The following is a 26,880-nucleotide window of genomic DNA, read 5'->3' as shown; positions in this document are numbered from 1 at the left end:
TTCTTTTCTTTTTTCAAAGTAAAATTTCATTGAATTAACCAGAAACAACGAATACAAGGTAGATTGGAGGGCATCCCCTCACAATAACAATAACAAAAAACCATTTCCAAAATCCAAAAAAAGAGGAAACGAAACCTATCACTGCTTCTAGCCACACTCAATATAGACTAGAAACAATGAACAAAGCATGAACACAAGAACTCTTTCCATCTTTAATGGACACTAGACCAGATAAACAAAGGAACCAAAACATCAACAAGGAATTACAGTGTGTTGTTTGTAAGTAGTACAATGTAGCAAACAAACTTGGGAGGAAATCTATCATTCGAAAGAGGAAATCTAAGTAATGATACGGATTCCGACAATTAGACAATTCCGACTGGTTTGTAAGTGAGTGGAGACTGATGCCATCTCCACCCCAGACTTACAGCAAGACAGTCGGACTCCAAATGATTTTCCTTATTCATACAGAAAATAAGTACTGATATTGACAAATCATAGTTCAATACAATGGCACTAAGGATGAGTATAGTCCATGGGACCATAAGGCTCAAACAATTCAGCTATAAATCCCTTCTTCCTCCTGGGGTTCCATCCCATGTCATTGCATAGTTGATCATTGTACCATATATGAAGTGCACCAATGCAAGACCTTTTGTAATACTCACCAGAGGATTGTTTCAAGTATTCATCCCATTTTTCGACATCTTTCTCCATCTCCTTAATGCTAGGTACCTTGAATGTGCCATCAAGAAGCTCTGCCACCCATCGGCACCTTATCTCTGAGGTGTACAAGTTTGCAAGACTTTCTGAGAATCCAATTATCGCTAATTGTGGAATTCGAGGATGAATGCATTCCCTGATAAAATTAAGTTCATATTAGTATATATGATGGAGCAGAAGTTACGATCGTTCAATAATAAATAAAAAAAAGTGACAACTTTTAATCCACAACTGAATTTGGCCGAAAAGCAGAGCATAGACCACAAACTTTAGCTAGTGGGTTTTGCTTATTGAGTCGTTTTCAAACTGTATCCCAGAGAAAGTCGATAAAACTATCCTACATCAATATATACCCTGTACACAACCCACATATGCATATATATGTACATGTGTATAATTAATTATACATGTTATAAGATGCTAACCTGTAGAGTGGCATAGACGTATTGGTTGATCCAGCTAATATCTCTTGAAAGGTTGGTGACACAAATATGTCTTTGAGTTTTTGCACACTCTTAAAACCAGTGGCCAGTATGACCATATCTGTCTCTAGAGGTTCAGCTTCTCCATCTATTAGAAGTCCTTTTTCACAGAAGCTAAAACTTGGAGCTTTCTTCAGTTTGATGCTTCCCTTTTCAACTCTATCGTAAAAATCTTCTGGCACGGTTGAGACCAAACATGAACTAACTTCTTTTAAAAAACTATGTTTTGGAACCATTCCAAACTTTGCAAGCCGAAGCTTCGATCTTATGTAACTCTCAACAAATTTTGAGAATCCCCATCTCTGTTAAATCAGACAGATACTAAGTTAGTACCAATAATATATATATATATATATATATAGAGAGAGAGAGAGAGAGATCAAGTCTCTCTTAATCTTGATGTTTGATTATTTGGTTTGTATTATATAGCAGTTCAATTAAGTTTTGTCGAGGGGAGTAATATACCAGAGGTGAAAAAATTGTTGCCAGGAGAGCAAGTAGATAGCCTTGATTAGGTTTATGAACCAAAAGCTCTGAGAAGCGATTGAGGTACAGATAACCTAAGTTAACTCCCCATGGAAGATAGTCCGGCACGTTCCAATGTTCAGTTCTGTATATCACTGTACATGGATGTTCTACCCCTGCAAGTCCACCAAGAAAAAACTACACTCTAATAATTGAAGCTTTTCAGAGTAGATGTTTGTTAACTAGATTGAGCTTTAGCTTCTCACCATTTGCTATTGAGCATTCCCTGGCAATGTCCAGGGCTGATTTCTGGAGGCCAACAACCGCGACTCGCTTCCCTTTGACAAACTCTGCAGCACTTGCATAATCCATGGCAGCGTAGTCCATTGCGTGTATCACCTTGCCATGAAAGGCTTCGGGACCTTTCTTTGGTGGAAATTCTGGAATGTTTGGTACATCACTGAACCTTCCCAAACAAAGGATCGTGAAATCGACTTGGTAAATCTGCACTATCATGAAATAATAAGAAACCTACTCTAGCCTAGTTTAAGGATTAAAAGACTCACTGATGCTCAGGCACGGATCTGTGAAGGTTGATTTTTGATCCCTAAATTTATACTTTTTTGTAATTATATCCATAAAATTACGAAATTGCCTCTACTAAAATTATGAAAAAACCTCTCAATATAAATTTGACCCCAATATGAATTCCTAGATCCGTCCTACTTGTGCTCAAAAGTTTGTGTAATTAGAACAAATTGGTATTACAACTATAGCGTGTGTGAGTGCACGCATGCATATTTATATATATAGTCAGTAAATCAGGTTAAGATCGAGTTGGATTTGATGATGGCAACTTTGGATATGCAGGATTTTCCCAATATCAATATATAGGGTATGTTCCAATTGACCGTAGGGAAGAGGGTCCGGTTTTGTGGACAGGCAAATGACGGAGATCACCTTACATACAGTGTAGTCGCACCCACAACACAAACCCACTACAGGTGGATTGATGACCTGATATCACCCACCACCTAGACACTGACATTAAAATAAATATATATATTATGGTACAAGAAAGATTTTCTTGGTGCACAACACCTATATGTGTCAAGTGCTAGATTTTAGAAACACGTACCTCAGTTGAAAGGGTTTGAGTGTCATGTACTGTAAGGTTCCATTTCCCTTTGGAGCTGAAGGGCTCACCTGTGCCACCCCACAGACTCCATGCTTGCATCTCTTCTTCTGCATCTGATGGGCCTTCATAGCTGATGCTCACCACTCTGCTATTGAATTTGATGTGCCGAAGCAGATCAAAATGAGTAGCATACGATTGCACATAGTCGAGGACTTCGTGTTGGTTAGGGAACTCTTCTGTCACCGAAGACGGCCACGGAAAATCGGAGAACTGGTACAGCAATTTGGAAGACTGGAGCTTAGTAGTCTCCAGTGTTTTGGTCCATACTCCACCACTGCTGCTCTGTGATTCGAACACGATCGGACGGTAGCCCTTTGAAAGTGCATATTTGCAGGCCAGAAGGCCGCTGATACCAGCTCCAATTATGCCCACTTGCCTCTCCATTGTTGAACTATAGAAATTGATGCCAAATCACTTTGTTAAATATATAAACATATACAAGAAAGTATTGCATATGGTCAACTATCTAAAACCATCGTCATACCTAAGCCTGAGAAAACTCGGTTGGTTTGGACCAGCTGTGAGAAAATATTTATAGATCAATACTATGATCTCCTATTATTTTTTTTTTTTTTAGGATAATACTTAAATACTCACCGGTGAGTAGCTTTCTTCACGTGTTTCAATAATAATATACCATATCAACTTTAATAACCAAATAATTCACGTTCTTTATATTTTTTCACAGCAACCATTGAATAACTTTTTTATTAAAATCGATGTGATATGTTATTATTGAAACACATAAGAGTTGAATAAGATGACGCTACTCACCCGTTAAAGCTAAACATTACTCTCTTTTTTTTAAAGGCCACGCGAGGAGGAAGTATTTAATACTCTCAAAAATAAACAAAACGCTCTCAACGAAAGCGCTTTGTTTCTTAGCTAAAAGTAGTACTATTCTTTTGTCACTATTCTACCGACAAGATTACTTTTAAAGACTCTTCATTTTTTTGTTAATATGTTAGTAATATTTTGTTACTACACTGACAAAACGTTCACATTTCTTCTTTGCTAAAATTACTAGAGTCCTCTCATAATGATTATGAGTCCTCCTAATTGAACCAATGTATTATCAGTCTCATTAAATGATTTATTTGATTTTTTTATAAATATTATTAATTTAATAATTAAATAAAAAAGCTATGCCTCTAACAAAATATCCAAGTTGGATGTGGCAGGGATTCCATATCCCATAAGTTGATATGAACCAAAAATATCAACACCACACGTGTATCAGGTCGTGCTCTCCACTGATTGGATTGGAAGGATTGAGGGTGGACTTGATTTAAAGGCTGAAAAAGAAAGCTTAATGAACGGATCTTCCGTTATGGACTTGCCTATATTTTAATGGCAATTTTCAATTTTGCAAAAAATAAAATAATAATAATAATGGCAATTTTCAATGCTCATATGTCTTGGATTTAAATAGATGTCATCGTGCGAAAACCAATGTGTGTAGCTGGAAATTAATACGATATTTGACAATCACATGGCAACAGGGTTTGAGTTAATTTTTATAAACTAGACAAATCAGTTGTTAATTGTTGTGTAAGATCCTAAAGGATTCTCTTCTCTATAAAGAATTTGTGAGAATGGATTATAAATGAAAAATATTTTGTTGACCGAAGCTACCTGTCCCTCTTTGGCCGAGAGAAAAATGGGACGACAAATAAAGTTGGATTCTTGCAACTATCGATAAATCTTTTTGCATATAAATATATACACATATGTACTTGTGAATAATCCTTTTTTTTTTTTTTTTTTTTTTTTTTGAGTCAAGTTCTACAATTAGATTTCCAGCTTATATATTCTTACCGAATTGTAAATTTTTTCTTTGTTTCCTTTTTTCTTATTTTTTTATCCGTAAGTAGGACATGTTTTTTTTATTTTTATTTTTTTCCATAAATAGGACTTATTAAGCTACATATTAAATTCGTTGAGCAAGAATATACATCTCACATAAATTCAGAAATACAATCAACATTATTTAAGTAGAACAATTTGTACCAATAAGTAAAAATAAACATCTACACAGAAATTTTTAAAAAAGGTCAATGCACTAATAGGAAGGCGTGACGGACAATTACCGTCAAAAATAAGATTTGATTTAATATTCATGAACTAGAAAAATCAAAGTTTTCTCAATGAGTTTGAACTCCAAACTCTTTACTATTGGCCTATTTTCAAACTCTTTACTATTGGCCTATTTGCCAAGGGGTCCAAAATCAATAAAAGAAAGGACAATAAATTTTGTAAGATTCATTTAATTGGCATAAATTACTATTATTATTTTTTAAATGTGAAAAAAATCTTATTTCATAATTTGGATAACATGAAAATTAATAAAAAAATATTATGATTTACCTAAATTGATCCTATTTTTAAAACATGACAATATGTTTAAATAAATTTATATATCATATTTTTAAAATTTTTAACAAATAAAAATAATATAAGAATATTTTTTAAAAAAATGTAGGGTACCTAAGAGAGATATAACTATTATTTTATTTTTATAAAAGGTATGCATAAATATATTTTATTTTAGAAAGTAAAAAGGGCTATAAATAAAATTTAATACTTTTTTCTTAAGAAAGCAAAATTGGAAAATTTTGCGAAAAAGTTACGAGGTAATGAAAAGTTATTTTCCTACAATTTTTTTTTTTCTTCCAATCAAAATCATTAAAAACCTTTTTTTAAAAAAAAATAAAATAAAATAAGCTTTTTTCATTTCATGCTTACGCCTACCAAACCAAACTAGGCCAAGGTGAAGGTGATATGGGGAAGAGGGGGTTTGAACTTGAACTCCAAGAGGCAAATTGTGAGTTGTCTGCATGAGTTGTTTGTCTTTATATATATATTAAACTCAAGAAAATGTAATAATGTTAAAGGTTAGATTTTATAATTTATTTTATGTTTTCCAAAACTTATTATTCACAAGATTTTTATTTTATTTTATCATTATTATTATTTTTTCAGTATTGACAAGAATCCCATCGATCAATTCTATGCATATGGATAGACCCACGTGAGACCCGCGTGAAAGAAGAAAATAGTGACAAATGACAACTATGTATGACATCCAATAAATGACATTTTTTGTTTGATACCTAAAAACTGGCCTAACAAATTTTCAAACTTGGTAAAAGGTTACGGTCTGACCGACTTGTGCGAGTCTAGTAATGACAGAATTTTCGCTTGGTTTTTGTTGGATCAATGAATGGAAATATTTTTTAAATTCACAAAATAATATTACCTTAGACTCATATTAATTATTTATTTTGAAAATTTTGACTAACTATTAACTTTTATTTTTGAATCATTCGAGATTATTTGTAAATTATATTCTTTTATATATTTATATACCACATGTATTTTATATTAAGTTTTTACTTCGGTAACTTTGACTCACAAAAATTGTGAGTCAAAGTTTTTGAATGGAACAATTAATATGGAATGAATGTAAGTAACAAGTGAGTTAGACCTAATAATAATAATAATAATAATAGTAATAAAAGTGACCTAAACTATAAAAGATAAATAAAATAAAATAAACACCAAATGACTTAGAATATAGACAAATCTTTTTATTAAAATAAAATAAACACCAAATGACTTAGAATCTAGACAAATCTTTTTATTGATAATCTCATACCAATCAATGGTGCTTTATGTAACATACAATATTCATTTTAAAATAATAACATAATACAAAGAATTTGTGTAAAATTAATAAATAATTTAAAATTGAATATAGTTGCTATAAAAATGTATTTAACTAATATACTTGCTATAAAAATGTGTTTAAAATTAATACTCGTAACTTTAGCCATGCAAGTGTGTTACAGAAAGAACATACTAGTTATGGGCATTAGCAGTTTGAAGAAAAATATACTAAAGAGTAGTGCAAAAAATATTATTTTATACTAAATAGTTTGAAGAAAAATATTATTTTATGCTAAATAAGTACTTTAAAAAAATATACTTACAAATATAAAATGAAAATATTGATTAATAATATTTTAATTAAATATAATCACAAATGTTATCAATAAAGAAAGAAGTGGAAAAAATAGAACAATACATAATTATACATAAGTGAAAAAAGAAAAAAAATTAAAAAATGAAACAAAAAAAATTTTAAAGGAAAAATATATGGTGTAATTGAAGAAGGGGGATATATGTAACTTTTTTATAAATAAAAAAATAAAAATAAAAAAGGAAATTAGAGGCATTTGAAAATTTTTGGGGGTACTATTTAAAATTACCATATAAATATATGTATGTAGCAAAAATATATACATTTGTATAGTAGGTTAGAGCAAGGGCAGGGGGCACTTGCCCCCTCTGAGTTTTAATTGACTCCGACCCTGTCCAAAAGGAGCAAATTGTAAATGTAGGTGAGCATGAGTTGTTTACCTTAAAAAAAATAAAAAAATAAAAAAATTAAGGTTTGATTTATATATATATATATAAATGCTTAAACTCATTAGTGACAACTGACAAGAATCACATCGAATAATAAATTATGTAGATTTAATTCTTATTTGACATGGAGCAAATGCTAAAAAGTAATAAAAATTATATGCATAACCAAGCCTTTTTTTTTTTGGGTAAATATGCATAACCAAGCCTTGTCTCGAGTTATCATCTAAAATTGTGCAATTTTTTTTTCCCCCTTTTTATTCTGTATCAAATCAAAATGATCATTCAAAGGAGACCCACATGAAAGATGATAATAACAAATGTTCGGTAAAAAGTTGGCCATCTTCTTTTCTTTTCTTTTTTAATAATAATATAATAAAAGAATTTAAGTAAAATTAATAAATAAATTTAAGTTATTGAAAATACTTGTTAGAAATATGTTTTAACTAGATATATAGTATACTCCTAACTATATCCATATAATATTCATATTGATATTAAATAATTTTTGTCGGCACCAAAACTCGACAGCCATATAAGTGATGATGTAAATAAATCAAACAGTTATAAGTGATGATGTAAATAAATCAAATTGTGACAAGTGACCTTGACAGGGCACCAAAGGATAGATCACTTGGAAAGTAACGTGGGATTATTATCAGTTGGAGGAAGTTACATGTGCTAGTCAAAATATATAGGCCTACCAGAAGTCTAATCTAATTCAAATAAGTTAAAAGAAAATAAAGGTGAGAGATATTTTAGCAAGGAAAGTAGATAACTCCCAGTTGAGTAAAGCTTTTATAAATAGAAGAGTGGTACAATATTACAATCCGTCCAGCACCACCTCAAAAATATGTATATCAAATTCAATTGACTCTATGTCACTTTCCTTAGTTAAATTCTTTTGTTCAATGACAATTTATTTTCAAGCAATTTAAGTTTTAGCAAACTTACTTTTTCTTGCAATGTTTAATTAAGCCTTTCCTTTTCATTTTCCTTTTCCTTTAGCCGCATTTTAATTCCAATGTCAACTTCTTTTCATGTATTTTAATTTCAAACGCAACTTCCATTCAAGTTGTCTAAATTCTTGCAACTTTCCTTTCTTGTACTTTTCATTCCAATGACGTTGTCTGTTTTGATACTTTAATTTCAGCAATGTTCTAGTAATTTAAATTCAATGTCATAATTTTGTAAATGGATGGTCCACTGTTTTTCACTGTGATTACAATTACAGTTTTAAGTCTCCTCGGCTCAGCTCTGGGAATTCAGGCCAGAGCCAAAAATTCAACTCAGGCGGAAGCAATGTAAAAAAAAATAATCAATGAGCCTTAAAATTATAGATTCTTCAAATCAACAGGTAAAAGAAGAAAAAAAAAAAAAAAAATTTACTGCAAATTAATGTCAATCAATGAGTAAAATAAAATAGATAAATAAGAAAGAAAAATTAGAGAACTTTGAAAGGAAAAAAATTGGTAATATTAGCTGTGTCATGGAGGGGTATGGTGATGGCAGGCCTTTTAGAGCACTCTGTAATATTTGGCTCCAAAATCGGTACTACGGCTAGATTTAGTATAACGAAAAATAAAAGAAATGGTAACATTAGTTGCAGGAGGAAAGAAAAACAAAAATTAGAAAAAGACAATAGTGCTAACAACCAACCACTCATTATATTTGATTGATTAATAAAGGAAAAGAAATGAAAATCACTTTAGAACAACCAATTAAAGAAAATTCTCAATTTAGGTCCGTGGTACCACAATTTAAGAAAATTACCATCAAATACCTCACGATATCAAAAAAAACATCTCCAAAGTTTGAAACATAATGTGCAGCTGCTTTTTTTTTCCTTCTTAGAGCATGTGTATCAGTTCTACAACATACGCATCATCTAAGTCAGAAGTGCGGTTCGAAAGCGAGATCTTAAGGACTTATTTTTGAATCCCTGTCAACGCCGATATGCCCTAGGACCTGGGACGTGTGCATGTGCAGCTGCTATTTAAATCGGTAGCGTTTGAAGAATGATATGCATAGCATGGTTCTACAACCCAGCATCACCAACCATACAACACACATACACACACAATAGATTTTGTTATACGGGTGCATTCAATAAAGTTATGCTCCATAAATTAGTGCTTTCAAAAGGTTTTATACCAAAAGACCAGATAAACCCATGATTTGATTGAAAAACAAATCCTAAACATGCCCACAAATTGTAAGGTTTCAATGATCAAAGCCTAAGGTTTGAGTCAAGATCCTATATTTTCATTAATGAAAATTAATGAAATTAATGTAATTTGGTTAAGGTTTGGCAATAAATTGATTGCGCTTTGTGGAAAAATTTTGGCAAAGAATTGACAATATTCACAAATTGACAACCAAGCAAGTGGTATTCTCATCCTTTTGCGCAGGCAAAGACGAATCATGCCAGTCAAGCTGAAGAACCAAAACCACAATGACATTAATGTATGTATATAACTGCCTATAATATATATATATATATAGAATACATACATAATAGGACGAATTGAACAGTGCCAAGTGCTAACCCATGCACACATGCAGGGGCTATGTACAATCATATATTTTCATTAATGAAAAAAAGATCAGCTGTCTAAGGTTTCAATGATCAAAGCCACTAAACATGCCCACAAATTGTAAGTAGCTAATGATCAAATTACAAACGTACGAACCTTCCAACGCCATGGATTAAATTCAACTGGATCCTTGAAGTTGTTGGGGTCTAATTGTAGTGCAGAAGTGACAACCATAATGTTCCACCCAGCCGGGATTGTATATCCTAACGAAGAAGTTTTAACAAATTTTTACGACTTTAACTATATGTTTAAAAATTACAATCAGAACTAAAGATATTGAGTTAGTATATATATTATGGTGATTATATATACCATTGACTTTGATATCTTTTGTTGCTCTTCTTAACAACCCTGGAGCGACGTTTCTCAACCTCAGAACTTCATTGATAACCTGTGATATCCACAAACCAGCACATTGGGAAGACACGGTCATTTTTTTTTTTTTTTGGTTGTAAATTAAAGAAGTTGAGACAATATTAGAACTGACTTGAAGTGTGAAAGTCATTGATTTGTATTCATCCCATGTGAGTGGGGAATCCAAATTCTCTCTGTTTCTAAGTATAGCCTCTTGTTCTGCCTGGTAAAAATGACCTCCAATGTTACAACCATGTAAAAACGAAATTACTACTGCTACGAAATTGAAAGCTTGTTAAATTGTTGGTGGCACTCACAGTCAGCTCCTCATGCACCAAAGGATGTTCCGAGAGCAACCTAAAAGTTAATATTAGAACCGACGAAATTGTCAAAACCGTGCGGGCTCAGGCCCAAAGCGGACAATATCATACCATGTGGTAGAGTGGGTTGTTACAGTCTCCAAGTTGGCAAATAAAATTCCAAACATTATTTGGACTATGAAATCATCTGTCAAGAACTTCTCCGTCTTCATGTCTTGGATGGCTTGATCAAGGAAGTCTCCTCGGCTTGCCTCCGGGGAAGCAAGTCTCTCCTTTACGATATCCTTCAGCATCCTCATTACCTCCTTGTGGTCCTGAATGAGGAGTATTAAACTTAAAAATTGACAACTATATATATATATATATATATATATATATATCTCAAATCATTCGAAACAAATTTTAGGGCGATTAAATCTCATCAATTTACCTTTAGACATCTGTGGAATGTGGTTCCGGGGATGTTCAAAGGAAAGGACATAAGACCTTTTAAAAAGTTAGAAAACTTCTCACTTAAAATCTCTGATGATTCTTCGGAATTAATACCAAACATCTGCTTTAAGGTAAATTTGAAAATCATCTGGAATAGCAAATGTAGTTTTGTTATCAATCATAACAATATGACAGGATTTCTCATACAAAAAAAAAAAGGTTGTGACATGCTAGGACTAAAGTGAGCTTGGAAATTTTACCTTTGAAGAGGCACTTTTCACTTCAATGGACTGCTGGCTAGACCAAGTGTGGAGAGTTTTGTCAACCACTTGTTCTATTAGTGGTATCAACTTTTCCTTGATGCTCTCAACGCCAAAATGATGCAAAAGCTAAACTTCTTATGTACTTCTGTATAGCGCCTACAGCATTTACCTTGGCCTCGGTGTCGTGCTCGAAAATCTTTGAGAATGTGTCCAGGTACCATAGCTCCACTGACTTCCCTTCTTCCATAATGATGAAATGGTTTATTTTTGGGTCAGCTGATATCACAACAGGTCGGCCTGCCACGCTTGTTCGAAAAATCGTTCCATATCTAGAGGGAAATATATATATACACACATATTATATATCATGCACCAAACCCTGATACTGCTTGTTGTGCCAGCGCGAAGAATCACAAGCACAAGTAATTAACACATACACATACAACACGAGATAATATTTAATATGGTTCAGCAGAAATATACATATTTTCCTGGATGAGAAGAGAATAAGGGTATTTTTGTCTCTTAAAACCCTTTTTTTTTTTTCTTTTTTTTTTTGTAATTTGAGGGGATTATAAGGGTAATATGGTCTTTTTACTTAGTTGAAGGGCATTTTGGCCCTTTCAAATCAATTTTCTGACCAAATGTACTGCATTTTGTACGAGGGGAGCAGGGCGGAGCTAGGGGTGCGGGTGACTGGTTAGCCATGCCGCCGAACTTTTTTAAAATTTTTATTAATAACTCATAAATATTAATTAATTTGTAGATGTTGTCCCTAAATTTCTTTTAAAATTTCAATTGGCCTGCCATTTTTTTCAAAACACTTATAGGATGATCCAAAATAAAGAGTTTGAAAATTGACTCCAAAATAGAGAGTTTGAAAATAATTTTAATATGTGTCGTCTTAAAATATAAAAAAATTTCAACTTTATTCCTTTTAACCATACTTCTAAAAGCACAAATATTGTAAAACAAAATTCTAAACTCATTATTATTATAGTATTTATCATAACACATAGTTATTATATTTACTTATACACATGTACCATATCTATAATATTAATTCAAGAGAAAAAATGATAAAAATCACCAATGTTCTCTCATGTTTAATAAAAATGTATGAAGATTTTTTTATCTAACATTTTTCTAAAATTGTATTTACAAAAAATAAATAAATAAATAAAAGAAGAAGAAGAAGAAGAAGAAGGAATTATATAACAATCTTTATTGGTATCTTGTTTAATTTAAAAAAAAAATTTTGGTTAAAATTCATTATTTTTTTCTAACTTGCATTTAGGTATATCTTTTCCAAGTGAAATCAAACTACTCAGAATTTTTTCTTCAAAAATTAGAATTTTGAAAAACGAAAACAATTGATGAAGGAAAATTGATTCTCTAACAATGCTTATTTCTTTACCTCTTCTCTTTTTAATTGCAGTTCATCGTTTTTCTCTACATTTTTCTTTTGAATATCAGTTTTTCGTAAACTATTAAGTTGTATTTCTCATTTTTGAATTTTCTCAAAGTATATTATATAGTATGACTTGTATTTAAACAGAATTATATTACAATTGATTTATAAAATTTTCTAACTTTAGTTACATATTACAAATATGGCCCCCAAACCAAAAATTTCTAATTCCACCCCTAGAGGGAGGTGTTTGCAAAATCGGACAAACCTCGAGACGACATGATGAAAAATTAAAAAATACAAACCTCAAATTTACTTGCAATTAGACCAAACTTCATGAGAGATCATTATAATTTTTTTTTTTTTTTTAATCCCCTAGTAACCTAATCCGTGGGAAAAATATTGGTAATAATTTAAAATACCAAAAGTCATACTAATATTACATATTTTTTTAATAAAAAATTTAAAAATAAATAAAAAAAGAAGAAAAGAAAAAAATAATTCGAGCTAAGAAACTCCAAGGAATTGTTATTGTTGTCTATAATAAATATGTACATGTGATTGCAGGGTCTTAGATATAAAGGCAAACTCAAACAAAAGATATAGTGATACAGATATATAAGGGAGAAAGACAAAGAAGTTTTTTAATTACCTTTGAATTCTGTTCTTGATGAATGGATGGAGATCTAAAGAGCGACTGGGAATGATTAAGTGAAGGGTCTCTCCGATGAGAGGGAATCCCATGGAACCAGGAGGCAGAACTCCATTGCATTTGGGGTTCCTCCACTTGTGAACCCAACGACTAATCAATATGCTAACTATTCCTACTACAACACACAACCCAACTGACCACATATTAATTAATCCCTACTCTTTCTTTCTGTAACAAGAAGGAAATTGCATTGGCTAATCTCTCTCTCTCTCTCTCTCTGAAGTTGAAGATCTTCACTGATATATTACACCAAGTCCAACACTATAATTACAGTATTAAATAGTTTCCAGTACCTTGCATGTTGCCATTTTTATATGAGAAGGATAGTATAACAAAAAACAAAAAAAAAAATTAATAAAAAATAAAGTAAACGAACAGGAATTCACTAATCCCACAGTTTATTAAATACTACATTATTTATATAGAAGCAATAAAAATATATATAGTAGGGACACAAGTTGCAAACGTTGACAAAAAGTTAAAACATATTAGAGTTCAAGCACACCAAAATTGACAGGTAGGATTCGTCTAACGCCCAAGGTTATCTTATTGTGAACGAATTATGAAAATTGTATTTTTTACCTGATGTGTATTATTGGCAGGGGTTAAATTTGACCACGTATATATCCCCCACTTGGTTTTCGATTTAACAGGTTTTAAAGATCTAAATTATTATATTTTTTTAATTATTATTTTCTGAATGCTAAAATAATTAGTCAACGAATAGGTTGCGACCAATTCCGTATAATAATTAGTCAACGAATAGGTTGCGGCCAATTCCGCCAACCATAAGGACTTTAAAGCCCAATTGGTTCGATCAAAATTATACCGCAAAGCAATCACTAGCCTCTTTTTGGTATTCTAATCCTACGTTACTTGAGTCATCGTATGAATAGAAGATGTTAGGGAGCCCATTAGCCAACTTTGAATGATATATATATATATATATATAATAGAAAAGAAAAAGAAAAAGAAAAAAAAAAATTGCCTTTGTGGGCGTGCAAGTTGTGTGACAAATATATTCTTCATTATTTCAATAGCCAGAAATTAAAATTTTGTCTCATACAAAGAAAGTTATTAAATATAGCATAAAATAGAAGACCTGCATTTGAAAAGGGTAAAAATCTACCAATTACACGGTTGTAACAAGTTTGAATGCGAAAATTTCCTTCTTATTGTAAATTGAGACTATGCAGAAAAATAAACCACATTCTTCAAAATGCAGTTTAAAAGACCAATGATATAGGAAGGAAGGAACAAAATCAATAAAAGAATGACTGGGTAAGAATCTGTGGCAAGAATGGTAGTTTCAAAGGTTAGCCAAGGATCAGGTGGTGATTTTCTACTATGAGTCTAGATTAGCAATGACAGCATCAACCACCTCTTGTGTGCTGCTGTCTCCACCAAGATCTTTCGTCCTGTACCTGCCCTCCAAGATTACTCGCTTCACAGCAGTCTCCAACCGATCAGAAAAAGAAGGAAACTGAAGATGTTTCAGCATCATGGCGGACGAGAGAAGCAATGCCACCGGATTAGCCTTCTTCTCCTCCACCAACTTGTCATTTCCAACATTTCCTGCCGAGGCACCTTGCTCAAAAATGGCATGATCAGCCCCCACATTGCCTGTAGTCAACAAAAACCTGATCAGGCTTTTGAAAGTAATGAATATAACAAACTCTTCGATCAAAACCATGCCACAAAGTGCAAACATTTTGAAGGCAAAATAATTTGATCCCATGTCCTCATAACAAATTGCAACTCAATTGTGGTCAGTCAAAGAAAAATTTAGAGAACAAGAAGAATTCGTTGATTAATTAAAGGTACCTCCTGGCATGACACCGGTGCCTCCAGCAATACCAGCTGCTGTGTTTGCTACTAAATTGCCATAAAGATTAGGAGTCACCTACAAAACATAAATCATCTTTCATCAACTGCTAGTAAAAAGATGGGGTAAGCAAGAAAAGACAAGTGTTGGATGTGGTGTGATAGCCCAGTGGTAGGGCATGTGTTCCTTGTGGCCAAAGGCCTAAGTTCAAATCCCCACTCCATCATTAAGTTAAATGTAAATAATTATTTAATTAATTTATTGAATATTAATTTTAATACAATATTATGTTATTAAAAGTATAAAGAGTTTGATGTGGTGTGATAGCCCAGTGGTAGGGCATGTGTTGCTTGTGGCCTTTAAATAATTAATTAATTAATACTTATAAATAAATAAATAAAGCAAGAAAAGACAAGTGTGAAAATATCTTAATAGTATGCTGAATTACAAAGAAACATTTATTAGACTAAATGAACCGATATGACATTGGAGGTTGCTTGTTTGAAACTGAAAACAGCCTCGGGAGGAAAGGCTGCATTTATTTGACCCTCCGCAAACCCTGCATTGGTGGGAGCCTTGTGCACTGAGCTGCCCTTTTTTGTAAATGGAACTGTATGACACTCCCAAATACTCTATGTACCAGAGTCTGCCAAATTATTTGGTTATGTGCAGTTAATACAATGTCATTAATAAAATGGTAAAATTTTAAAAAAATTCTACCACATTGACCCACTAAAAAATGTCTACGTTTAAAACAAAGTCAAACAGGAGATCTCAATGCCCTCATATAGGGATACCAGTAAATCAGCCATAAGATCAGATATATTCTCACCCTCTTATCTCCAATCTAAATAGACGTAACTCAATCTAAAACATCCTGAATCAAGGTCTTTATTGGAAACCAAGAACATAAATTGTTGCCTTCAGGGTTTGAAATATCAACTTTTCACTTAAAACTTGTAGTAAGAGTAATGGTAGTAATAATATGGTTAGCCTACTGACATATATAAGAGATAACATACCATAAAGCACAAATATGATATAACACACTATGAAGCACAGATATTCTTCATAGACTGCCACAGCAACATGGCAGCATCCAATATGTATTGGATATGGTATGGATATGGTATGGTTGGATACGCCCTATACGTGTTAGGAAATTATTAAAATATATATTTTAGTTTCCCAATACATTCGGAATGCACTTGGATATACCATTGATACATCTTACTTAGATACTTTGGAATTATGGCAGGGCTCAATATATTATTAAGTCCCTGAAAAGTGGGCACAAGTATAGATAACATGACTATTTGTTTTAAAGCACAAAAAAATGGGAGCATTATGCAGAAGAAAAAAATAGTTTTTTCTTCTCCTTCCAAAAAAAATATATAGTTTTATGCATCCAAAGATGATCAATTAATATCCAAAGTTTAATAAACTCCCCAATCGAACCCAATACGAACTCCCAAAAAAAATTGAGGTATTGTGTTACAAAATTAATATTAATAGACATCCAAAAGGGGCAGATCTATCAACCCTGTTTCATACCAAAAGAGATGACATGAATTGAGAAACCTTCAGTTCAACAAGCTAAATCAAGATGACTGTTCTCCAAGAAAAACTGGAATAATGGAGCTTATATTATTTCTGTGATCTAATATGATTTATCATTTGTAGATTTGTTTTCACCATATCTTAGGCTGTTTATATCATTTCAAGCTTGTTATATTACTATTTTCAACTCAAGGTCCTCAACTATATATACAAACACACATTAATATCTTAGTTGACCAGCACTTGTTGGAGCAAACTGGTACTTTGAAATGTATATTCACTTATATCAACAAATTTTGCAGCTAACAAATGTTGAGCATTAATAAAGGATGAACTTTTACCAACATATAAACATCAAAGGAGGTGTCATTTTTAGAAGCAGGAGGAAAGTCCTTGTAATTATGAGAAATATTGGGTAGAACACTGTTGTTTGACCTAGAGTTAATTAGGAGTTCCAAAAACATTTATACAAAAACAACATTTTTACCTACAATAAGAGATGGTTCCTTCCATGAAGCCCAATTTTCCTAAGACATTCTAAATTAACCTTATCATTTCAAATTAACATAACATAATGTGCTACACATAAGCTGAGACACTTTGGATCATAGTCACATACCATAACATCAAATTGCTCTGGCTTTGAAACAAGTTGCATGCAGCAGTTGTCCACAATAATCTCATTGTAGTTGATACTGGGATAATGGCTTGCAACCTCCCGACAAGATTCTAAAAACAGGCCATCTGCAAGTTTCATAATGTTGGCTTTATGCACAGCTGTTACTTTCTTTCTGTTGTTGAGGTAGGCATACTCAAAGGCATATCTTGCAATACGTTCTGAGCAGAACTTTGTTATCACCTAGCAAAACGGTTGGATGAGAAATAGGCATATCTCCAGACTCTCAGAAACAAAGGGAAAAGTGGAGGAAAATAAGACAAGAAAATGGAAGTAGTCTCTGTAATATTTGATGGTTCAAATATATCCAAGGAACAGTAACTCGGCAAGACCAAAAAGGTGATCTGGATGCATCAAGCATAGATACTAAGTACAGAGTTCAGTCAATAAAAGAACCAACCCATTGCTTTCAGAAGCAAATACGAGCTACACATAGATATGGCATGAGCATAAATGAAGTCTAAGACGTACTATATCATGTTATTGTAATATAGCCTGTCTCTCCAAATACATGTTATTGTAATATAGCCTGTCTCTCCAAATTCAAAACAACGTCTGTCAACAAAAGAAAAAATTAAAAATAAAATAAAAGCATTATGCAGGCATAATAAAGAACAATTGTTTTGAGACACATGAAATCAAGAAAAAAACATAAAATAAGTCAGTTCTGGGGCTAGTTTGATATTGAGTAGGCTTATGATCATGTAGACAAGCGGTCCTGGCTTTAGAGTGTATCCTATTTGGAGATTGGTCCCTCCAGGTTAAGGAAAAAAAATCATTTATTTTACGGAATTATAGTTCTCATAGAGGCTTCTTTTTCTTCTTCCCAATCCTCTGCTTGTACTATGAAACGGGTAGTAGGTAGCTTTCTAAGATATTTGTCTACATAATTTTGCCAATTAAATCAATTGAAAAGCATCAAACCCAATTCGTAACAAACCTTTAGAATTTATCAACATGGTATGACTTGTAATTTAGACTTATGCTTCACAGCCTTCTACACTCAAATAAATTAGCATTAAATTTCAATTCTTATTTAAATTACTCTAATCAAAACATAACAAAACAGTGTAACAGAGTGTCCCTGAAGATCAATATACTATGTAAATTCATAAAATAGAATAAAAACCAAACTTCATTTCAATCAAGAAACAACAATAGACAATACCTTCATGTTTTCAACAACACCAGTAGCGACCTCGTGCTCTAGGCCGGAGTACTCCCCTTCAGTATTCTCCCTTATGACGACAATGTCAACCATCTCGTGCCGCGTCATCAAACCCGGCAGAGTCAAGCAATTCACAAGCGAAGCGTAGAGATCGAGCTCCTTCCTGAGCTGAACATTCAGCGAACTCACACCACCACCCACCGGAGTCATCAACCCTCCCTTCAAGCACACCTGGTTCTTCCGAATCGATTCGATCACCTCCGGTGGCACGCTCTTCATGTCGCCGTGCACGTCGTACCGTTCGAAGTACACCGGCGCGTGCATCGCCTCCATGACCTGCTCGACTGCGCCGGTGACGAGGGGTCCGATTCCGTCGCCGGGTATTAGGGTCACGGCCCTCGGAGTGCCGTCTCCGGGTCGGGGCATGTAGGTCACGGATCTCAACCCTAGCAATCGGAGAGGGTGAGGATCAGGGTTTGATCGAGCACATAGGTCTTTTAGGAGCGGTAGGGTTCGTTTGGCCATTGATATTGACGATATACTGGGGGTTTTAAAGGATGAGATTAGGGTTTGAATTGGTTGTTTTCTTGTTCAAGAAATGAATAGCGAGGTGGAGAGTTGTAGAGACGCCATGAAAGAGCTAAAAAGGTGGAGGAGACAGAAGCAGAAGCAGAAGGAAACTAAATACTTATAAGGTTCAGAACATTCTGTTTTGTACTTTTTGTTAAGTCCTCCAATAATCCAAATGACTATAAGGGCCCGTTTGTGAATAAAAAACATGTCAGGAGTTTAAAATCAATTATATAAATTTTTTTTTATTATTAAAGTATTTTTTATTTTGGTTGGTATTAATCTCCTTTTGAGTGTGGTTTCAATAAATTGACGGTCCTCGAGCTGCGCCTCTCGCACGATCCAATTCACAACTTTAGGCGGAATGCCCGTCCAATTGTTTGTTTATAAATAAATAAAAAATTATATTGGAGTATAAATTTATCAACAAAAACAATTACTTAAAATATAGAATTTCTACTCATTACAAAAGTTAGAAATTTTAATTTCAATCAGAAGCGCTACAGTGGGATAAAAAAATAAAAATAAAAGCATTCAAAAGTATTTTTTGTTTAATTATTAAATAATAATAAAAAGTATTTTTAAGCGATTGACACAATTCCAAACCAACATTGCTCCGTTTCCTTTTTGTTACTTTCCTTTTAATTTTTTATATATACCAACTGAGGTGTTCATGATTCGTTTAAGGTTCGTTAGTTAAGTAAACGGGTCGAACTCGAATTTTATTTCTAAACTTATTTGATAAATGAGTCGATCGTAAATAACATTGAACTCAACTCGCATATACTTGTAAACATAGACTCACGTACATTCTCGTGAACTTAGACTCGTATAGGTTGAAGAACACATTCACAATCATAGAATTTTGTTTATGTTCATAAATGTTGGCTTGTGTAGCTTGGATAAGTTTAGGAACAAATTAAAACGGTGTTTGAATACAAACTTAAATCGAGCCCAAAAAGACTTTTTTTGTTAAATGGGTTAAGCCCAAAACTTTTAAACATATTATGGAACCAAGCTCAACCTTTCAACAGAGTAGTCAAGCCCGAGCTAAGCCCATACACAAATGAGTCAAAAAATAAAAATAAAAATAAATAAAAATAAATAAAAGAAAAGAAAAGAAAAGAATAAAAAAAGTAATTGATAGAGAAAAAAACATCGTATGGTACAGTTTATTTGTACCCAGGAGCCAATTAAGGCCGAGGGCACGTGCCCTCTGACCTGGCCCGCCCAATAAAATTTATATAGTTAATTTATAATTTTTTTTAATATATATGAAAATTTATATATAGTGTGCCCTCCTAAATTTTTTATTTCTAAAATTATCTTAACTTTTTCTAAACTTTATTCTTTAAATTTCTTAAAAAAAAAGTCATCTTTTTTTTTTTTTTGGGAGAATCATACTCTAATTTTTTCCTTTCAAACATATCTCAATTTTATTTCCTTTTTTCTTCTTAAAATTCTTCTTTTTGCATGCTATATCAGTGTTAGTTGAATGCTTTTTTTTTTTTTTTTTAAACTGTATCCCCTCTGAAATAAAATTCTAACTCCGCCCTTATTTGTACCTACTTGAATTATTATTATTTTTCTCTCATATTGTTTAGCAGGTTTGTGTTTTCAATAGAAGTGAAATGTTAAAACGTGAATTGAGAACTTTTTCTGCTTGTCTCAATTTTAAGTATTTAATGGTATAAAATCTCCATTATTTCAATGTTCATCCATTGAAATAACTTCTTTTTTTTTTCACCATTTTGAAATAACTTATTACGTAGGAGGATTTCAACACCAAAAGTTGTAGACTTGTAATCAGAGTTAGACGGGCCCAGTGGGAGCCGCTACCCCAACTAAATTTTTGACAGAACCCTTCTACAGAATTGCGCACACAGTTTTTTAAATCAGAGATTTTTCTATTTTTCTATTTTTTATTTTTTTGGGAGATTAAAGCAGTGATAAAGAGTTCTGTTTTCTTGTTATCCTCTTTTTCAGTGCTTTGTGCAACTTGAAATGCTAAATTTTTTTCGATTCTCAGGCTCAAGGTCGCCCCTCTCAAATTATTTTCCGGCTCTGCTCATCCCCATTCAAAAATTTTGAAGGTTGATGGTTCAAATTATCACAGGAGGAAAAGTAGATGTACGAGTTTCTTACCAAAATTTTTTAAAAAAATAAAATATAAATAAAAAAATCAAGTAATATCCAGATTACATTGTGTTTCCCTTGAAGATGCACATAATTAGATTGTTATTTACGAGTAATTTATATCAAACGAGACCTCAGCCTTTTGATTTAAATAACATTACGTTTTTAAGGCAATGATGGTGATGAACTAGTGGATGGACGAATCGAGCTGTCTTGCTTCGGTCTCGATTGTAAAAGGTCTTGTTAAGGTAAAAACAAGCATGCCATGAGGATTCCATCTTTCGCAAAATCACCGACTAATCATGTAATGATATTCACCGCATTGAGCTTAAAAATCCACAAAAATAATCAAAAAGCCCAAATGAAGGAGGTAAACAGCCAATTGTTCTCAAGTAGCAGTAAAAAGGCAAACTTTACAACCATGCTTGCCAATGAAATGGGAAAAACAAATTCTGTGTGTTTGCTTACGATCACTTCACTAGCACGCATATGGGTAATATCCCCTATATTAAATCAATAGGCATAAAGTTTATATTTTTAAACATCGACGCTTTGAGAGTTTAATTGAAAGCGAAAACAGTAAATGGGGGACATCCGAGAAGATAGATTTCCAACAATTTACAGCATAAGAATAGAGGAAGAACCACACGCACTAAAAATGGTAGGCTATGCAGCTCATGCAGAAACCAGCACCAAAAGTAAGGCACGCATCTGCAAATTCATGCACACTAATGTCAATGTAGGATATGGTTAACGGTTAACAAAACATGTTTGCATGTGCAAATTCATGCCTTGAGAACTATTCCTCTGTATGAAATTTGGTGTTTATCTCTAACCTACTCAGAAAAGAAAAATAAAAATGTATTTGGTGTCATATATTTTATAGTGTTATCCAAAGGAGACAGTTTGTACATGCTATATAGCCAAAAATAATAATAATAAACACTATACTCCAAACCTTTAAGAACATGAATCCTATATCATGTAACCATCCCCAGTAGTTGAAAATTAAGACGATGTTGAGCAAATTGCATAAAGCCTAACTACCATAAGAGTTTCTTGTAGCCGAACCAAGTTGCTGTAAATCGATTACTCATTCGGTTGATCTTATTTTAATTCGTCTCAAGTTGAAAAAAAAATTAATAATAATAAAGAGCTTCTATCTTAGTTACTTTCAACAGGTGAAAAGGCAGTATTAGCAAACCATCAGCAATCTGGAAGCAACAACTATATAAGATCTCAAACTTCAAAAATTATAAATGAAAATAATTTCTTTTGTAAATTACACTACTTGTTATTACTGTCCTAGTTCTTACTCCAGCAATCTCTGAAATCAACATATGCAGGTGGAATGACTGATATAATTGAAGTCAATTGATATCCCAAATATAGGTACCAAAGTCTTTTCCCAACAATTTGGAATTGGATGTACAATCTTTGCTAGTCTATAACTTCAGTAAAAGCACGCATACTACAATATCTTCTTTCTATCTAAAGGCTAAACTCAATGTTAAATTTGGTCTTCCACACCCTATTAACATGTTTTTCAATGTGGACCATGTCCTAAATGTACATAACAAAGTCTTTTCCCAACTCTTTGGGATTGCCTACATACATGCTATGCTAAAATCTATAACTTCAGTTATTATATCTTTGGTTACCATCTCAACTCATGTTAATTTTGGTCTTCCACTCCCTCCAAACAGTCTTTCAAAGTGGCAGTCTCAGTCTTTCCTCACTAGTGCAATTATAGGTTTTCATTCACATGACCGTATTATCTTAGTATTTAAATTCCAAATATAAGCTTGTATATAAATAAGGGAATGACTTGAATATTTGATTCTAAGATTTTCAAATACAGTGAAAACATGGAAGAAATCTACTCGCATCGACTTATAAAAAAAGAAAAGAAATCTACTCACTTGGTTCTTCTGTATGCATCACAATTGAAAACCATCATTGGGGATCAAAATAAAAAAGAGAAGGCATAGCTAAACCTCCCCATTACTTCCCAGATTAGCAGCTTCAGGTATAGAATTTACTCACTCACATGGACTCGTTGAAGATCACAGCCTTCTCCATACATAAATCACCAAAAAGTATGCTTCAGAAAGCAGACAAAAGATACATCAGTTTTATTGGGCTGAAGCAGCAACACTGTTGCCTAATCCCATCTTCTGCCCTAGCAGTGCAAGCTGGTCAACAAACTCGCCTCCAGTGAGAATTTCTGTCGTTCCATATACAACATGTTTAACTGGCTGCTGACGCTGTGCAAGCTCTTGCAAGCTCCCATATTCCACATAATTCCCACCACCAATCATAAATACAATAGCTTCTTTAAATGGTCCTTTGCTGCTACTTGACCCAGAGCTTGACTTAGGAGCACGAGGATCAAACATAAGGTAAGGGTCAATTTCAGTATTCTGTCTCCCATCCATCAAGGCCTCAACTGTCCTTGTCAATGCCAGTTGATGATCACTAGACAACAGATTCTTCACACCAGCAGTCACAGCACTAATTGACTGACCATAGAGCTTCTCTGCCCAATCCACAATGTTGCCTCTGCTGGCAGAATTTGCCGACGCAAAAGAAACATTTAGTGACTTTATCTTTTTTACATACTGAAACGCACTAGTATCAACCTCAGACTCCCTCAGAGCGGCTTCAACCATTTCCACTTCAGACTGAGGAAGGCTTTCAGTAGAAATAAGATACATGATCGCAAATCGCAGCTTATCCATCTTAGTCCCTTTTCCTTTGAGTGCACCAATAAGCTCACTCCGATCAATGCCACCTCTAACCATCATGTCAGTCTCCTTTTTGGCATAAGAATCAAGAGACCTCTCCTTAATCTCACCCAACAACACAGTAGCAATATTAGTGTGCCTATCAATCACCTGCTTCCGCTCAGTCAACTCAGGCAGCGAGTTCACTGCATTCATCAAATGCTTTGTGTTGCCAATCAAATCCGTCCCATCAAATTCAGCCCCATCATTCCCACCAGTCCGCCTGTTCACCTCATCAACATCCTTCTTATATTTATTCAATTGGGTCTCAATCTCCACAGCTACTTCAGGAAATTCCAACAAGCCATTTGCCACCCAAAATGGGTCAGATCTATCCAATTCATACGATTTCATCCCACCTTTTTCACCTTGCACACTCAACCTATTCAGCCTCAAACCAAGCACATCATGAACAAGTGGCCGATACCTAAAATCATGTTGTATTGCAACTGCTAACTCAAAATTCCGATCAAATATACACAAAATCGGCCTCTGAAATGAACTCGTAAAATTCCCTCCTTCAGAAAACAAATTATTCTTAGCCAACAAATGGTCTCGCAACCTCTGATCAAGCAAAGCCGACACCAGCTCGGCCGGCCCACCACGTGGGCACCTAATAATCGGAACAACAGCAAGTGTAGCCAACACACTGAACAACCCACTCGCAATTTTCTCAATTATTTCCTCAATTTCACGATCTCCAGCCGAGGGATCGTTCAATTGAACATAACAAGATTTATTCGCAAGCGAAAACAAATTATCCTCTAGGGTTACAAACTCCAAGTACTGATCATGTACCTTCGAAATTCGATGAATCGCGTCGGAATTGAGCGTCCCGGATGCAAGATCTTCGAGAAGCGGCCGAGGTATCGACGACGAGAAGTTGAGGTGGAACGAATCGTAGAGAGATCGAGAGGCGTCGGCGACGATCCGTTGGACGTTGAGTTGAGTCGCTTGCACGAAGTACACGGCAGGGACGTCGTGGACGGGCTTTCGATCCTTATCAATGAGGAAATACAGGGTTACACCATGCTTTCGGAGGTCCTTGACATGGATCAGAGGAGAGAGAATGTCTTGGCAAAACCTATCGTAGATCAAGATCTTGTACACCTCTTCGTTCGCTGTTCCGCTTGAATTCACCGGTTGATTCATATTCAACAATCGAGTAATGCATTCTGTACAGAAATTTCAGATCAAATTCACAACAGTTTTATATCGAAACATCGATATATATATATATATATATATATATATATGCACACATTTAGAGAGAGAAATCTAGAGAGATATAGTGAGGGAGTATTACCGGTCTGTCTCTGACGAAGATTGAGTGCCATTTTAGGGCAAAGTTTCTCTCTTTGATGCGAATGAGAGTTGCAGTTCGAAGAGATCTGAGGTTGAGCTTCTTGTGCTTGCGTTTTTGCTCTCAAGAGTTTACCCAGAAACAGACGTTGGTGTTTTGGGCTGGTGGTGGACTCCGTTTGGATACGAAGTTAACGTGTTATGAGTGACGCTTGCGTAACTTGCGTTTGGTCACTGGTGCTTGGGGAACTTGTTTGTTGTATGCCAAGTGTTTGGTTGGGAACCTTTTTTTGAACTAGTTTTAATTTCACCAAAGGTAGCACCGTCAAGGTATAAAAATTTGTCTAATTTTCTACAAAAATAAGTTTAATAACAAGTGAGGTATAACCTGACCGGGCTGGATTAGACTGGAAAAGTTAAAAGTAAAATCATTTTAAACTGGCCTATGGTACAAAAATTCTAAAAAAATATCAACTTTGTTCCAAACTGCTCTCATATCTAATACTTCATTTGATATTATATGTCTTCTTTTCAATTTATTTTTTCATCCCTTTTATCAAATGGAGCACAAATTCAAAATAAATCCAATGTTAATCGAATTTGAATCATACTCAAGTTGTCAAAAATCAATTCACTTGTAACCATATCACCAACTACTTAATTTGAGTTTATTAAAAAGAGTAATAATTATTGATGAAAAGAATAAATATGTTTCATTCTTCTTCCATTTCACTCTAAAGAGGTTTTGAAGAAAGGTCACTTTCTTTTCCTTTTCCTTTTCCTTTTCTCTTTCCCTCTTCCTCCTTCCATTCTTCTCCCTTTTCTTTTTCCAGGACTGGCCGAACCCTTGGCAATTTAGGTGTTGTCTAAGGCCCAGCTAATAGAAACGTCTCAATTTTTTTTTTTTCTTTATATTATATCATTTATAAATAATTTATTTCCTTCCTATTATCAAACTCCAACCAATATAAATGGCCCCAAAATTTGTTTTCCCTTATTTTATAACTTTCGAAATTTTTTTGGTTTATATTATAACCTTCCTAAAAATGTTATTTCCTTCTATTACTAACCTATACCCAATAAAAATGCCCTAAATTTTTTATTTCCTTATATTATAGCCTCCTTAAAAATTTTATTTGTATCTATTATTAAACCGTAATCAATAGAGATTTAATAGGGGCCAAAAGATTTCTATCTTTTAGCTTACCTCTTCTCTTCTCTCTCTCTCTTAACTCCTCTTTCTTTTTTCTGACGTTTCGAATTTTCACAAACCTGAATAATCAATGCGACCCAAAAGTTAACCCAATAACGAATCCAATAACGAATCAAGGTGAAAATAGACCAAGTATGTCCCCAAGGGCAAAATGGTCATTTTACATGCAAACAAGGTCTTAAGAGATGTATGTCATCTCTAAGACACAAACATTACTTCCATGAAACCAGGGAACTTAAAAGAAAACAAGAATGCAGAA

At 33.6% G+C, this 26,880-nt stretch overlaps 3 protein-coding genes and 1 pseudogene across 5 annotated transcripts; all 4 read right to left on the bottom strand.

Moving 5' to 3' along the window:
• LOC132293782 (probable flavin-containing monooxygenase 1) lies at positions 1 to 3,446 on the bottom strand. Of its 2 annotated transcripts, XM_059791409.1 has the most exons (6): positions 3,353 to 3,446; positions 2,809 to 3,259; positions 1,937 to 2,174; positions 1,671 to 1,846; positions 1,149 to 1,507; positions 1 to 859 (listed from the first exon to the last, which is right to left on the bottom strand). In XM_059791409.1, the coding sequence occupies exons 2-6, from the start codon at positions 3,250 to 3,252 to the stop codon at positions 517 to 519; spliced, it is 1,560 nt and encodes a 519-aa protein (XP_059647392.1). In that variant the 5' UTR covers positions 3,253 to 3,259; positions 3,353 to 3,446; the 3' UTR covers positions 1 to 516. The 2 variants fall into 2 exon arrangements, with proteins under 2 accessions (XP_059647392.1, XP_059647391.1); XM_059791408.1 differs by having other exon boundaries at positions 2,809 to 3,390.
• Positions 3,447 to 9,660: 6,214 nt separating this feature from the next.
• LOC132295675 (beta-amyrin 16-alpha-hydroxylase CYP87D16-like) lies at positions 9,661 to 13,693 on the bottom strand (annotated as a pseudogene).
• A 697-nt stretch (positions 13,694 to 14,390) lies between these two features.
• Positions 14,391 to 19,319, bottom strand: LOC132293781 (isocitrate dehydrogenase [NAD] regulatory subunit 1, mitochondrial-like). Its single transcript, XM_059791407.1, has 4 exons — positions 18,615 to 19,319; positions 17,390 to 17,629; positions 15,210 to 15,288; positions 14,391 to 15,008 (listed from the first exon to the last, which is right to left on the bottom strand). The coding sequence occupies exons 1-4, from the start codon at positions 19,137 to 19,139 to the stop codon at positions 14,731 to 14,733; spliced, it is 1,122 nt and encodes a 373-aa protein (XP_059647390.1). The 5' UTR covers positions 19,140 to 19,319; the 3' UTR covers positions 14,391 to 14,730.
• A 2,365-nt stretch (positions 19,320 to 21,684) lies between these two features.
• On the bottom strand, positions 21,685 to 25,601 carry LOC132293780 (SEC1 family transport protein SLY1). 2 transcript variants are annotated; one of them, XR_009477912.1, is made up of 3 exons: positions 25,413 to 25,601; positions 23,243 to 25,281; positions 21,685 to 22,031 (listed from the first exon to the last, which is right to left on the bottom strand). XR_009477912.1 is itself a non-coding variant. In XM_059791406.1 (2 exons), exons 1-2 carry the CDS (start codon positions 25,441 to 25,443, stop codon positions 23,456 to 23,458), a joined length of 1,857 nt encoding a protein of 618 aa, XP_059647389.1. In that variant the 5' UTR covers positions 25,444 to 25,601; the 3' UTR covers positions 23,126 to 23,455. The 2 variants fall into 2 exon arrangements, 1 of the variants encoding a protein (XP_059647389.1); XM_059791406.1 differs by lacking the exon at positions 21,685 to 22,031 and having other exon boundaries at positions 23,126 to 25,281.
• Between the last annotated feature and the right edge of the window lie 1,279 nt (positions 25,602 to 26,880).

The sequence above is a fragment of the Cornus florida genome, unplaced genomic scaffold (genome assembly GCF_030987335.1).
Source record: "Cornus florida cultivar Cherokee Brave unplaced genomic scaffold, ASM3098733v1 CherokeeBrave_3.0.0_Hap2_Chr02, whole genome shotgun sequence".
Lineage (NCBI taxonomy): Eukaryota > Viridiplantae > Streptophyta > Magnoliopsida > Cornales > Cornaceae > Cornus > Cornus florida.
This window is presented reverse-complemented; position numbering and strand designations above follow the sequence as displayed.

Excerpts from the sequence above, each read along its gene's own strand:
- LOC132293782 (XM_059791409.1), bottom strand. The coding sequence starts at position 3,252 with ATGGAGAGGCAAGTGGGCATAATTGGAGCTGGTATCAGCGGCCTTCTG. Across the intron at positions 1,847-1,936 it reads GGAATGCTCAATAGCAAATG|GGGTAGAACATCCATGTACA; the intron begins GTGAGAAGCTAA and ends GTGGACTTGCAG. Across the intron at positions 1,508-1,670 it reads CAACAATTTTTTCACCTCTG|AGATGGGGATTCTCAAAATT; the intron begins GTATATTACTCC and ends CTGATTTAACAG.
- LOC132293781 (XM_059791407.1), bottom strand. The coding sequence starts at position 19,139 with ATGGCCAAACGAACCCTACCGCTCCTAAAAGACCTATGTGCTCGATCA. Across the intron at positions 17,630-18,614 it reads GTGTTGTTGAAAACATGAAG|GTGATAACAAAGTTCTGCTC; the intron begins GTATTGTCTATT and ends CCGTTTTGCTAG. Across the intron at positions 15,289-17,389 it reads CAGAGCAATTTGATGTTATG|GTGACTCCTAATCTTTATGG; the intron begins GTATGTGACTAT and ends TATGTTTTGTAG.
- LOC132293780 (XM_059791406.1), bottom strand. The coding sequence starts at position 25,443 with ATGGCACTCAATCTTCGTCAGAGACAGACCG. Across the intron at positions 25,282-25,412 it reads TCTTCGTCAGAGACAGACCG|AATGCATTACTCGATTGTTG; the intron begins GTAATACTCCCT and ends ATTTCTGTACAG.